General features: G+C 36.7%; 1 protein-coding gene across 5 annotated transcripts in view; it reads right to left on the reverse strand.

The window, feature by feature from the left end:
- Positions 1-15,410, reverse strand: part of PAK1 (p21 (RAC1) activated kinase 1) — a 187,730-nt gene that overhangs the window by 78,025 nt on the left and 94,295 nt on the right. For all 5 annotated transcript variants that reach the window (XM_074304143.1, XM_074304144.1, XM_074304146.1 and 2 more), the window contains exon 2: positions 7,131-7,338. In XM_074304143.1, the coding sequence (XP_074160244.1) occupies positions 7,131-7,320 (190 nt within the window). In that variant the 5' untranslated portion in view covers positions 7,321-7,338. The remainder of the gene's footprint in view (positions 1-7,130; positions 7,339-15,410) is intronic.

Here is a 15,410-nt window from a genome sequence, read left to right on the forward strand (position 1 = left end):
TGATCCGCACCTTCTCACCCCCCCTTCACTTAGTTTTATACTGTTTTCCAGACCCTAAGACCAGTATTCTATTTACTAGACCATACTGACTTTCTGAGTGCCAAGTAAGAAAATCTAAACTTTATTCAGAAGGCAAAAGGAATCACTGAAGATATTTGAACAGTTTGTTTTTAAAAGGCTGTTGTATATGAAAGACAGGGAGGGTTGAGAACAGATGCAGTAAATCCTGTTAAAAAGTTATTTAAATGGTCCAAAAAGTTGTTGAAATCCTGTACTATTGTCTTTGATAAATGATTATAAAATTACTCTATCTGGATCTGAATCATGCATGGACTATCTGTGGTGTCCATGATGCTCAGGAATCTGGTAGGAAACAGAACCTTCTCCCACAGGTGGCCAATTACATATTCATGAAGTGAATGATCCGGTATCTCATCTGTCCCCCCACAGTCCCAACTAATCAACCTGAGTAGTTATGATCAGGTTTCCAATGTGGGGGTGGTATGGGCATCTTATTTAGAATCTAAAAGGCATTTGGTTTAACCTGATACTTTCCAAGATATGAAACCTTTCCTTGGGGCAGCATCTTCAGGACTGGAAACGTACTTCTGAGAGCTAAAAGAAGATAACTAGAAATACTAATTAAAGGGGTCAAGCTTACTAAGAAAATTGCAGGTGGAAGGAATGGATACTGACATATGATAGTACTCTCAGAATCTCTGTTTTGGAAAGGACCTTACTGAGGAGGGAGGTGGAAAAGAGAGAGAGAAAAACTTGGGAACACAAGATTTTGTGAGGGTTCACACACACATACAAAGAGGAATTTTCTCAGATCTGGAGCATGAAAATTTGTTCATCCACACAATAAACACAGATGTCAAAAAAAAAAAAGTTATAAGGTGCCCTAGAGAGCATTTAAGCCAGCTCCAACCCTGAACAGGAATCCCATTCTTTAATATCCTGATGAAAGTGAAGAATGAGCAAACTCATCACTTTTTAAGGTGGCCTATTCCAATTTTGGACAAATCTCATTATTATATTTTTACCTTCTAGCAAGTTGAACTCTGTGCCTCCAAAGACTCAATCTAGATAAACATCCTATCCAGTGTAGAAAGTCTCTCTGAGAGGTATCATCTAGCACCTGCTTAAATCCATATAATGATGAACAGCCAGGTGATTCAGTAGATAAAGCACTGGGCTTAAAGTCAGAAAGACCTAAGATGCTTACTAGGTGTGTGACCCTGAGCAAGTCATTCAACCTGCTTGCCTCAGTTTCCTCATCTGTAATATGAGGGCATACAGGTGAAGGAAATGAGAAATGATTTGAGGATTTTTGACAGGAAAATCCAATGGACTTGTCCATGGAGTCAGGTAGAGTTAGACATGACTAAACGCCTACAATGAGGAGAAATTCAATTACATGAAGTACCTAGATCCACTATTGGATCTCCCCATAACTTCTGCCCTGCTGCTAATTCTGCCTTCAGGGCCACCCTAAGAGTTGCCCAGATATAAGAAAACTACAATAAGAAATACCACAATAATACAATACAATAAGAAAACTATAAGTTGCCCAGATATAAGAAAACTACAGTAAGAAAAACTACAATAATACAAATACAAAAACACTATTTTCTCCAGTCTAAACATTCTAGCACTCTCTGAAATTTAAGGGATCGGATAGGATGAATGGTATAGTAGATATGATTCAGCTTCAAAGGAGCTGACATCATGACTTTTATTTTGCCATTGGACGCCAAATCTCTGGAAGAGAGAGTGGGGCTGATGAGTTTGTGCAACTCTACCTCATTTAAATCCAACTGGGGTCACAGAGCCAACTAGGGAACCCAGGACTTGTGAATCCCAAGCCTTGTTCTTTGTACTTACTTAGAGAGAGCAGCTGAATCAACTCAAAAGCACTGTTGTTTGCCATAACCACACACACCTAAAAATAATGATTTTATTGCTCTGATGAAGAACAAAACACTGTTTCTTACAAACTTTGCTCTGCTGATTCAAAGTCAAGGAACAGCTCCAAACTGGAGAAGGTAAACAGGGCTTCAGGGAACCGTTTTAAAATTAGCTTTACTAAACTTTCTCTTATTGAAACAGTTTCCCCATTCAGGAAGGAAAATACAGGCTATGTTTTGCATGATTTCATATGCATAATGGGTATCGTATTTCTTGTCTTCTCAAAGAGGGGAGAAAATTTGAAACTGCAAATAAAAATATTAAAAAGAATTATGCACCAAAAGAAAAAAATAACCTTAGAAATATTTTTCAGAAGGAAAATATATTCAGAGGAAAAATTCCAGACCAAATCTTTCAGTGTCACGTTGAAACAGACCAGAATATGCAGAGCCTGACTAGAACAACCCAGATGCTAAAATTTCACTGTGAGGCTTTATAACTACATAGTCCAGGACTAAAATGGTTTTATTCACATAGTCAAGGCATTCATTCATCCGTCCATCCATCTATCCAATTCATAATGAGGGCCTACTGGAAATCTAGCTCTGGGCTAAGTGCTGTGGGGGAACCAACTCCAAAACACCCTTCAACGAATCAGTTAAAGTCCCAGTCCCTCCCCATCTTCCCTAACTTCTCCAGCTGATACTGATTTCTGCTGACACTTAAAAATATCCTTGCTCTAAATCAGTGGTCCTCAAACTTTTTTAAATTGGGGGCCAGTTCACTGTCCCTTAGACTGTTGGAGGGCCGGACTATAGTAAAAACAAAAACTCACACTGTCTCCGCCCCTCAGCCCATTTGCCATAACCCAGTGGGCGCATAAACGTCCTCAGGGGGTCGCAGTTTGAGAACCCCTGCTCTAAATAATACATTGCCCTTTAATTGATATCTAAAAGTCTCTTCTCTCTAGAGTATAAGCTATTTGAAGAGAGGAATGCATGTGTATTCTAATTACCATCATCATTATCCTAACACCATAAAAGATCATCAGTTTTACTGATCTGGGTATTCTTTCCACCAATATAGTTCACCACTCATCCCTTCACTTCATTCTAAGGTTTCTCATCCAGGTTTTCTAAGAAATCCTCTGCTGAAGGTCCATCCAATAAATTAGAAACCTTCTGGTCTTTGGGATCAGTTTCTACTCTTGGGAATACAAATATATCCAATGTAGTCCAATGAAGAGAACACTGATTTCAGATTCAAAACACCTGAGTTCAAGCACTAGCTGTACCATTTATGAATGTCAAATCACTGAATTTCTTAGTCTGCTTCCACATCTGTGAAATGGGGAAATAATAAATTGCATAAAATGCCACACACATTGAGAGGCATTGTGTTGAAATGAATAGAGAGCTGGCTTCCAAGACTTGCCCTGTCCCTGCTACAGACTGACTGACTATGCAAGCATGGGCAAACTGACTGCTCAGTACCCCTGAAAACTTTCAGTGGTACAGGATCAGGGGTACAGGACAACCTGAGTTCTAACACAGTCTCAGACAGTGACTAAGTGAGAATCTGGGAAAGTCACTTAGCCCTATTTGCCTCAGTCTCCTCACCTCGAAAATGAGCTGGAGAAGGATACCACCCTAGTATCTCTGGTAAGAAAACTCCAAATGAGATCATGAAGAGTTGGTCATGTGCTTAATACATTGCCTGGCACACAGTAGGTACAACATAAATGCTTATTTTCTTCTTCCCCTTCCTTATTGGTTGAAGAGAAAATGCCAGTATACACTGGTAAAAATGTTTCTCACCAAAAGCTTCTTATACTAATGAAAATACAATCCTAGTCAAAAAGATGGAAAAAACCCACATATGCTTATGAGTAAATGTTCTAAAATCTAAAATCATATAATTATCACAGATTGATGCTTTAAAAAATAGATTAATGCTTAAAAAAACTCTATGTTTTTTGTATTCCCCACAGTATCTAGTACATAGTAATAGTTCCACATATACCAAGTGATTGTCTCATTAACAATAAAAATAGTTGACTTGTATGATATTTATGATTAGTTATTAACATACAAGCAGGCTGCCAATGGGAAAACTTTCTCATTAAAAAATGTCTAAGAATTATTATATTTCCAAAGATTTTAGGATTCTACATTTTGGAATTGGAAGGAATCTTTAAAATTATCGGTGCTAGATATTCTTGACCTTTTTGGGGGGAGGTCCTGAACTCCATCTGTCAGACCAGTAAACCCTATCGATACTTTCTCAGAAACATGATTTTTGTTGCACAAAATAAAAACATATAGTATTGAAAAAATTATATTGAAATTAATAAAATGTTTTTATTTTTAAAAAGTTAACACAAAATGGCAGAAAAACATGGCAAAACCTATAAAAACTAATGCAAAGTGAAATAAGAACTGGGAAATCATCATGCACAATAATAGCAATGTTCTCATGATGATCAACTAGCTACTCTGATCAATGCAATGACCCAAGATAATTCCAAAGGACTCATAATGAAAATGCTATCCCACCTTTAGAGAAAGAACTGATGAACTGAGTACAAATGAAATATAATTTCTCACGTTATTTTTCTGGCTTTTAAAAAAAAAAGATAGTTAATTTAGAAATACATTTTGCATGATTTCACATGTATAATTGATATCATACTGCTTGTTTTCTCAGTGAGAGGGGGAGGAAGAGAATTAGGAACTCAAAATTTTAAAAGAAAAAAAAACATAATGAAATATCAAATGTAAAAAAAATTCACAGATTCTGTTAAAAATCTTTGTCTCATGAGGTTTACAAATTATAGAAGCAAAAACTGAGGCCCAGTGATATAGATATTGTGATGAGCAGAACTGGATTTGAACTCATCACTTCTCATTCCAGAACAGTTTTCTTTCTTCCACAGTTAAAGTTTGATGTAGAAATCCTTTACTATCTAGTGGCCATGAGTAGGTTACTATCATTTTCCAAAATTTTCTGTCAAATTCTTCTTCCTAACTGTGTGCTTTGAGCCTTTAGAAATGGCAATCAGAATAGGGGATGTTGCTCAGGATATCATCACTCAGCTGCAAATGAACAAAAGATCCTGGACTTTAAAATGTGCAAAAGATCATAGGATCACAGAAAGGATGTTAGCCCGACATTGAGTCCAACCACTTCATTTTACAGATGAGGAAACTGAGGCACATTTCTACATAAAAAACAACTTTTATGGTCTTTCTCCACAAAATCAGCCCCTCTAAATGTGCCTTTGATTCCACCTTCTCCAATAAATTCCTCCATTATCCCTCCTCTTTCTTTTAAACCTTCAGTCCTTTCCCTAATCTATTCCTAATTCTCTGATGCCTGCAAACATGCTCAAGTGTCTTCCATCTTAAAAAAAAATAAACCTTCACAAGATGCTACTATCTCCTTAAGCACTGTCCTGTATCTTTCCTTCCTTTCTCAGTAAATCCTAGAAAGTTTTCTACTTCCTAATCTTACTCTTCTCTCATTCATTTCTAAGCACTCTGCAATTTGTTGTCCAACCTCATCACTCAAATGAAACTGCTTTCCCCAAAGTTACCAATGATCTCATTACCTTTTTCAGTCTTTATCCTTCTTTGCTTTCCCACAAGTATAAAATTATTAATTACCTTCTCTTCTATTTGTGAGGCAATCAGGGTTAAGTGACTTGCCAGCATCACAACTAGTAAATGTCTGGGACTGGATTTGGACTCGGGTGCTCCTGACTTCAGGGCAGATGCTCTATCCACTTTGCCACCTAACTGCCCCTGACCATCCTTCCTTCTTAAATAGTCTCTCTTCGCTGGATTTTGGTAACATTATTCTCTCCTGTTTTTCCTCTAACGTGGCGGATCAGTCCTCACTCAGTCTTCTCAGCCCACTTCTCTTCCATGTCAAGCTCCTTTCTCCAAACTTTTCTCTACTCTCCCACATGGTGATATCATTGGCTCCCATGGATTTCATCACCAACTATACGTTAATTATTACAAAATCTATATATCAAGTTTCATGTTTTTCATATCAACAACCTGTTGGACATTTCTAATAAACAAAGACACCTCTGAATTTTTCTATTTCTATTGAAGGAACCATCATCCTTCTAATATCTTAAGATCCCAACTTCAAAATTAATCTCAAGTTTGCACTCCTTTACCTTATATATCCAATTACTTACTAAGTCTTGCCATTTCTAGCCCCACATCTCCTGAATACATTTTCTTTTCTCCATCCATACCAGTTCAGACGCTTATTACCTCTCACCCAAATTACTACAATAACCTCTTAATTGATTCTACTTTCTCATATCTGTTCCCACTCCATTCAAATAAAAACTGATTCTTCTTAACCACAAGTTTTACTATGTCACCCACAAGTTTTACTATGTCACTCACCTACTCAATATTGTTTCTGTGATCAAATAGAAGCTGTTCCAAAAGTTTTAGTGCAGTGAGAAACTTTAATAGTCTGTGAAATAGTTTATATAAATTATTAAAGTTCATTTACTGACTTTTGGAACAGCTTGTATAACATCCTCTACTTGGCAGTTAGAGTTTTGCATAAGTTAGCCCCAATCTATTCTTTCTAAAGTCATTACACAATGTGACCAAAAAGTTTAAACTTTAATAGCTTAAGATTTTAGGGACATGCTGTCAAATACTTTACCTCCAGCACATTACAATCCATTCAAAGGGATTTTCTTGATGTTCTTTGCATGTGATGCTCTATCTTCCATCTCTGTGGCTAGAGGTACCCTTTGCACTGACTACCTTCAATCCTCACTTGCCTTTTAGAATCCTTTAATCTTTTAAGAATCAGTTCAGGTAACACCTCCCACAGGAAGCCTTCCTTGATTCCTCCCCTCCCTTAGCTACTAGAAACCTCCCTCTGAAAATTACTTTGCATTTCTACTGAATATATTATATATATACATGTCTCCCCCAGTAGCAAGTAAGTCCCTTGAAGGCAAGTATTTTCACTTTTGTCTTTGTATCGCCATCACATAGCCCAGTACTAGGCACAGAGTAGAAGCTTAATAAATGTTTGTGAACTAACTGATTTTATTGCAATTGAAACATTGAGCTAGTGGCTGAAATGGAACTCTGGATTTGGTCTCTAAATGAAATTGCTGTCTAAAAAGCAAATAACTTAGAGAGAAAGAGAAAGGAACAAAGTGGTGCACGTACTCTTATCGCCTGGTAAGATGGCGCGATAAAATCGGTCTTTTTTCTTCTTCTCCTCAGGGTTTGGAGGCAAAGGTTTGGAGCTGTGGTTTAGGGTCCCAGCGTCTTTCCCGCCAGCTCCAATCATAGTGCTGGTGTTTCTCATCGGAGGGGCCGGAGGCTTGTCCTGGATGTCCACACCGTTATTGGACATCTTCACAAGGAACCGCTACTATAATGGGAGGCAGAGGAAAAGAGGAACAAAGAGAAAAAGAAACAAAATTCAACCTCAATATTTTGAAGTAATAAAGAATCAAACATAAATTAAACACCTCGGTTATGCAAAGGATAGAGCACCAGACCTGTAGTCATGAGGACCTGAGTTCAAATGCAGCCTCGAAAATGATTAGCTATGGGACCCTGGAAAAATCACTTTCCCCATGTACATCTTCCTAACTTTCTAGATCCTGCCCTAACTTCCCTTACCTTCTTCCCTCCGATCTTTAAATAAACTACTTCATTTACACCTCACTGCTTAATCACTTTGATTAGCCAGTGAGTCTTTTCATGACAATAAAAGGCCCTTGTGACTATTAAAAAAATGGGGGGACAATGACTCAGACATGACCAAAACATTTATATTTGCACCCATTTTTTCCAGGCAGCATAGCATAGGGAATTAATACAGTCAATCAATCAGTCAGCAAAGATTTATTAAAGGCCTACTATGTATTAGGCACTGAGCCAAGCACTGGACTAGACTTGGTTAGGAAGATCTAAGTTTGAATTCTACCGCCAATGACTTCTAGCTGTGTGAACATGGATTAAACCTCATTTTACATCCTTGAGCATCTGTATCCTCATCTATAAAATAGGGATATTATCTTTAGTACCTGTACTACCTCAAAAAGTTGTAACGTTCAGATGGAATAAGGTATGCAAAGAGTTTTTAATATCTTCTAGCACTATAGAAATGCTAATTATGACTTATTCCAGGCCTACCTTCAGCCTCATAAGAACAGAAAATTCTCCCATTTATACCGTATCTTATTCTTACTAAGTACTTCCCAATTAGTCCTTTGCTGGCTTTTTGCATAACCCTAGTAAGGGCAGAGTTGATCTCCATTTGACAGTCTAAGTCTCAGAGCTGATAGGACTTGCTCATCAAGGGCAAAGGTACTGGCTGAGTTGGGATTACAAATCTACGTCTTCTCATTCCAAATACTGTACACTTTTCACCCAACTTGTCTTGTCTCACTTTTCTAAATCACTTTTAGCTGACTCCGTGCTAGGAATTCAAAAGTACTTGGAGACCAGGTCAGGGAGTCAGAAAATGTGGGATTTATTCCCAACGCTGCCTCATTGCACATGTGTGCATGTGAGTATGTGAGTATGCATGTGTGATCTTCAGCAAAGTGCTTTCTCCCTACATCTATAGAAAGGAGATCCTGCCCTAGCATCCAAATAGGGATGTAAGAAATACTTAATGACAGCTACAGGACTATTTTATAAACCAGCAATCACCATGGAAAAAATCCGGATTACTGTCTGTTAAATAGTAGTGAACTTAAGTCAGGGAAGGGAAGAACTTCCTAAAGAACAGAACTATGCAAGGCACGGGTTGCCTTCTTCAAGAAGGGATGAATCTGGGATGGTGTTGGAGACAGAGCACAGGGTCTAGAGTCAGGAATATCTGAGCTCAAATCCAGTTTCAGACACTTGACATTACTAGCCATGTGACAGTGGGCAAATTATTCAACCCTAATTGCTTTATAAAATAAAAAGAAGGGGTGAATTTCCTGCACTAGAGGCAACTAGATGATTCAGTGAAGAGAGTCCTGAACCTGGAGTGAGGAATATGGGTTTAAATCTAGCTCCAAACTGACACTTCTTGGCAATGTGACCTGGGCAAGTCACACAACTCGTCTCATTTTCCTCAAATGCAAAAGGAAAATTATAATAGCACTTACCTCACAGCATGGTTGTGAGGTCCAAATGAGATAACAGTTGTAAAGTCCTTTGCAAACCTTAAATGCTAGCAATTAATAGCTACCTTCAAGCAAAGGATAAAAAGGATTGATCATTTCCTTAAGGTGGTGTGTACAAGGAAATGTTCTTTGTGTTTTTGTGTCTAAGTTCAAAATCAATTTTTTTAAAATGTAAAGGTAAAAAAAAAAAGATACTATAGAAAATAACAAGACAATCATCTCCCTTACTCTAGAGACTAAGCCTAAACTCATGTGACTTTTTTTTTGTATATACTGTGACACACTGTTGACTCATAACTGAGCTTGCCATCCACTGGAATCTCCTGCCTTTTCCACCAAATTGTTGTCTACTTATGGATGCTTCATCCAGTATTTTTGCAGCTTCTCTTGGATCCCCATTAAATCTAAATTCAACAGACTTGAGTCATCTGTTCCTATGAGTATCTCTTTGGATTAGAACCCAGATTTGGGGTTTCCAAGCCTAACCTCTTTCTACTTATTATACCACACTGGGATTAGAAAACACTCAAAACCCAAACAAGGAAAGATCTTTACAAAGAAACTAAATCAAGATGTTTCCATAGAACTTTATGCCCTTAAATCTCCCTTGTTATGTCTCTGTGCCAAGGATTAAGAAGGATGAACCTCTAATGCAAAAGAGCAGCGATGGGCAATCCTAGACCTTAAGCCAAAATTCTGGAGATGCTATCCTATCTTGGCAAAATGTCGATGTTCCTGCTTAACAAGATTTAAAAACTAATTATAGTTGGATCATGATTAGATGATGGATTGACCATACTTTCCCAATACTTCCAGTTCCAGAGAGCTTTAATAATTTATGAACAACTAATCACACTCAAGTATTAATTATGCATTGACCACTCTACAGTAATAATCATGAAATTCCACAAGGCTAGTGTTACCTTTCTCCAAGAAACCTTAAAATCCAAGTAATATCCTTGCATGCTCTTAGGTCTCAGAAGGAACAGGGAAGTGGTCAGTTATACTCATTTGACAGATGGACAAAATGAGGCCCCAGGAGATTAAGTAACTTCTCACAAGTAATTCAAGTTCATGGCATCAATAAATGTCTTCGTGCCAATAAAAGAATGGAGTCTGAGGGAGGAGTTAAGAACCAAATGACTGGATGAGTGTTTTAACAGGAAGAACTTAATCAGAGTCTGAGGCAGATTGGGTATGACTGATAGAGGAATGGAGGTTTCTGCTATCCACATTCAAAGTAGTGATACAGCTAATATAACATATAAGTTGAAATAATTACTGAACAACAGACCTAGAGAGGCTAAAGTTCTAACTTAGAGCTTGGAACAAAGCCCAAGGAGTGAAAAAGCTGGAAAGAACTTCAGAAAATGTTTAAATGTTTAAAAATTGATAGAAAGCGTAGACTGGAATGAATCTCAGAAAACTGGATATTAAGAATTGGCAATTACCTGGAAAGACTCACATGAACTGAAGCAAAGTGAAATGAGCAGAACTGAGAGAATGTTGTACACAGTAACACCAATATTTTACAATAAAGAACTATGAAAGACTTTGGTATTCTCAGCAATACAAAGGTCTAAGACAATCCCAAAGGACTAATGATGATTTATACTATCTGCCTCCAGAGAAAAAACTGGTATTGCCTGAATACACACTAAAATGTACTATTTTCCACTTTCTTCCTTCCTTTTTTTTTAAATTTGAGTCTTTTTATACAGAATTACTAACATGGAAATGTTTTACATAATTACATATTATACACATACACACACACACACACACAATGTCAGATTGTTTACTGCCTCAGGGATGGCAGAAGGATAGCATTTAGAAATCCAAACTTTAAAAAATAAATTTTAAAAACTGATTTAACCTGTAATTGGAAAGAAAACATTATATATAGATAGATAAATCTATATCTATATTCTACTATCTATCTATACAAGAAAATTGGTAAGAACCCTAGAATGAAGAATGACAAAACTGGAATGGGCCTTAGGTGACAAAATATAAGTGACACTAACAAAGAAAGAAAAAGGCAAATAAGTCATGGATAAAATGGGGTTTTTAATAAAATAAATATATGTGCAAACAACTATAACACATTATAATATAAGTGTATAAAAGAAATATGGACTAAAATCTGGCTACAAGTACTCTAGAAACTAAAAGAATCATTACTGACTTAGACAAAAACAAAAGTTTCCTGGAGGAGGCAACATATGAGAGACAGGAATTCCACACATAATGAACAGAATGATCAAAGGCATGATAGGATTGATGGAATGTTAAGTGATTCAGTTTGGTTGAATCATAAAATACATGAAGGAAAATAATAGAAGATAAGGCTAGAAAGGTGGGTTTTAGGGGGAAAAAAGATGCAAATTGAATGCAGGGTAAGAAATCTGGAATTGAACCTTTAGGAGCCAGGGACACTAAATTTTGTGGGACGGAGAGGGTGGCGAGAAGGGGAATGACACAGGCAGATCTGTGCATTGGGAAGATTACTCTGGCAAACAATGCAGGATAGACTGAAGGAAGAGAGACTGGATGATGATTAGAAGATTATTTAATAGCTAAATCTGGAGGTGATGAGGACTTGAACTAAGGTGACGGCTATGGGAATGGAAAGAAAAGAAACAGAAAGAAGAAAGGGTACTGAAGGAGGAAGACTCAACAACTCTTGTCAAATGATGCCCCCCCTAAGTGTTGGGGGCAGGAGTTCCTCATTAGCATATGTGAAATGTTTTATTAAGCAAAGACAAAGGAAGCTAAGAGTGCTGGCCTGAAAAGTCAGAAAACCCATAGTTCATCCATGTTTAGTCATTAATTTGTTGTGACTTTAACTCACTCACTTCCTTTCCATGGACCTCGGTTTCTTCATCTGATTAAAAAAAAAAAATTAAAAAGAGAGTGGACTAAACAATCAAGTGAGATTTCTTCCATTACTGATATCCTCCAATGTTGTGATTCCATGATAATATGATTTCACTGAACATCTCAAAGTGAACCTATGACTCTGTGCCCTGATGGACAAGGCTTCAGGCTGAGCACAACAGGCTTCCTCTTAGAGCAGTAGTACTATGTGTAAAACAAACACTCCTAAAAACCTAGGCAAAATTGCCTATGAAAAACAAGAAGGCAGAGGAGTAACTTAATAAGTGTCTTCTAATAGCATTAAATGTAACTTAATAAGTATCTTCCAATAGCATTAAACATGGTCTGTGAGTATAAGACTGTGAGTTTTAATCCAAAATGGTTCAGTTTCCCCTAGATATGGGTTCAGAGGGAGGTCCTAATAGAGAGGGATTGTTCCTCTTGGAAAGAAGTGGGTAACAGAAGATGAAATGTAAGATTTACATGTAGTTAAGTCCCTGATATTCTGATGACTGGCTAAATGGAATAAAAATCATAAGCAGAAACAATTCAATTTATTGCTGGAAAATAGGCAATACATAGTGGATTTTTATTATGCAAATATATATGTAAATACATGTTGGAAAACATGGAATTTTTACATTATATTCAAATAAATATCTTTTAAAAATTTATTTATCTAAAATAAAAATAGCATTTAAGCTAAAAAAAAAAGTCTTCCAATTATTACGCAAAGGAGAGTAACCAGCTGTTTTCCATAGAGTAGAGACTAAGGGGTCAAGGCTTAAAACCATGGGAATAGACAAAGAATCACAGAATTATATCAGAATGTCAGAACCAAAAGAGAGCTCAGAGCAAAAACTATTAGAGATAGAAAGGGCTTTAGAATGTATAATATTAAAACAAATAAAGACAGACATGAAAAAAGCTTGGAGAATGTAGCACAGAATATTAAGAGATGATAGAGACCTCAAACATCAGAGTATAACAACAAAGACTCTAGCTTTTAGAAGAAATCATTAATACAGAATATTGGCTTAAAAAATATTTGAGTAGCAATAAGCCTTAAAATTTAAAAAAAAAAAAAAATCAAGACTCAGATGACCTCTAAAGTCCTTTAATCCAAGTTCCTCATTTTACAATTTTACATTTTACAACTCCCCAAAACTTTTTTTAAAAAGTTTTAAAAACTATTTTAACATGTAATGTAAGGAAAATATTATATATAAATATAAATAAACTGAAGAAGAAACTGAGCTCAGATGGAGAAGTAACCCAAGGTCATATAGTGAACCAGTAGTAGAAACTCATGTTTCCTGCTTCCAGCCTTTCAATATTATACTGATTCCAATTTAATAAGAAAGCTTTCTTGATTTTCAGAAATTTTTAAGACAATGAAATGAACTCTTGAGGAACCAAAGCACAGTGTTCTAGAATCTCCAGTTTACAAAAAGATGTTGTATGGTAGAAAATAAAACTGCAAATAGATTCTGAAGACACAAATTCAAATCCTGATTTTGCCACTTAATACCTGTGTGGCCTTGAACAAAGTCTCTGGGCCTTACTTTACTCATCTATAATCAGAAAGAGGAGAAAGAAGATGGTTCAACCAGATCAGATATGAAACTCATGGCTAGAGAATTAAATGTAGCCTGCACAGCTCCTGAGTATGGGTCAATCAAATTAAAATGTGACTGAGAAATATTTCAGAAAATAAAGCTATAGTACAACATAGATTGTGTAACTTTGTGGTTTTCTAAGTCCCTACCCAGCCCATACGGATCTACTTCTATTGAGTTTGATGCCACTAGACTAAATGTTCTCTGAGGTTCCTTTCAGATTTAAATCTATGATCTTTTTCTATTACTGACATCCAAGGATCTTTACTACTAAAGATCTCCTAGACCTCCTCCTCCTGCTCATTTTATATCTCTCCATCTCCCAAGCTAAGAACTTTACTTATAACTTTACTAGAAGAAAATAGTTACTTAATAGAACTCATTTTTAATTCATTCTCTTTATCTCCAAAACCCTGACACTATCTCATACTCTTTCTTTCTCCCAACTTTAAAAATAGAAGTAGCCCTTTTCATTGTCAAAGCAAATCCTTCTACACATGTACTTGATTTCATCCCCTTCAGTTTTTCCAGCAGATTCCAACTTCAATCATCCTCTCTCTCAAGTCTTCAATCTCTATCAATGGGTTCCTTCCCTGTTGCCTACAACTAACTTTTTTTATTCTTCACATATAAAGCTCTATGGCTAGTCTTCATGCCTTTGAATTGGCCATTCCCCAAGGCTAGAAAGAAGTCCCTCCTTAGCCTTAGAGTCCTCTCTTCCTTTAAGATGTAGTTAAGCACCACTTCTATATGGAGCCTTTCATGATGGCTTCAAATGCTAGTACATTTTCTTTCAAACTACTTTGCATATATTACCCTTATGTTTAAGGTGTAATATTGTATATGTTATAAAATTATAATAGTGATGGACCTCAATTAGATAAATATAACAAGGACTTGAAAAGTTTATTATAAAAATCAGGGTTGATCAATCTCTTACAATTACTGAATAGTAACAGAAAGGAGTTTACATATTGCTCAGGTGTACATTATTTCACTTTCATAGGTACCTATAAAATTAAGAGGGTTTATTAAATGATCTCAAAAGTTATTTCCAGCTCCAGAGCTATAATTCTAACTGAAGAGATCAGCAGTACAGTGTACTGTGGAACATCAGCTCTAACACTTGTAAGTCATCTGACTTTAGAAGAATAAAAATCAATTTTGCCATCTCTCTGAGAGTCTTACTTCATGTATAAGAGGGAAATAATAATTTCCTATTACCTCTCACAGGATTATTACAAAGCAAAGTCCCTGCAAAACCTTAAGGTACAATAAAGAAATGAACACTTGCTTCTGCAGCTGCTGCTATTGCTTTTATTCATTTTAAGGCAGGGCCTGGAGGTTTAGAGTAGCTCATTGGCCTAATGGAATGTTGCAGTTTGGTATTTGCTGGGATGGTTGATTTTTTTTTCCTGGTATCTGTTTGGCTCACAGCCCTTTACCCCTGACTATTACTGAAACACCACAAAGCTGAAGATATTTCTTAGAGGCTAGAGAGTGGGAGAAAAGAGAATTTCATACCTTTTCATCGACTCACAGGAGCTGAGTCAAAAAGGACCTGAGGTCAAGTCCAACCCCTACCAGAAGCATGAATCATGTCCACAGGGAGAGCTCACTGTTATATTTTTCTAGGCTAGTATATAAAAAAGTACTAGATTAACAGGGGGGAGACCTGAGTTCTCATCCTGGATTTTCCCTTGGGCCACTCAGTTCAGTAAATAGAACACGGGCCTGGGAGTCAACACCTCTGGATCTAGCATTTGCCAGCTGTGGGTCCCTTAGCAGATCACTTCTCTCTTGTTTGTTTCCTCCTT

Source organism: Sminthopsis crassicaudata, chromosome 3 (genome assembly GCF_048593235.1).
Source record: "Sminthopsis crassicaudata isolate SCR6 chromosome 3, ASM4859323v1, whole genome shotgun sequence".
In the NCBI taxonomy this organism is placed as follows: Eukaryota; Metazoa; Chordata; class Mammalia; order Dasyuromorphia; family Dasyuridae; genus Sminthopsis; species Sminthopsis crassicaudata.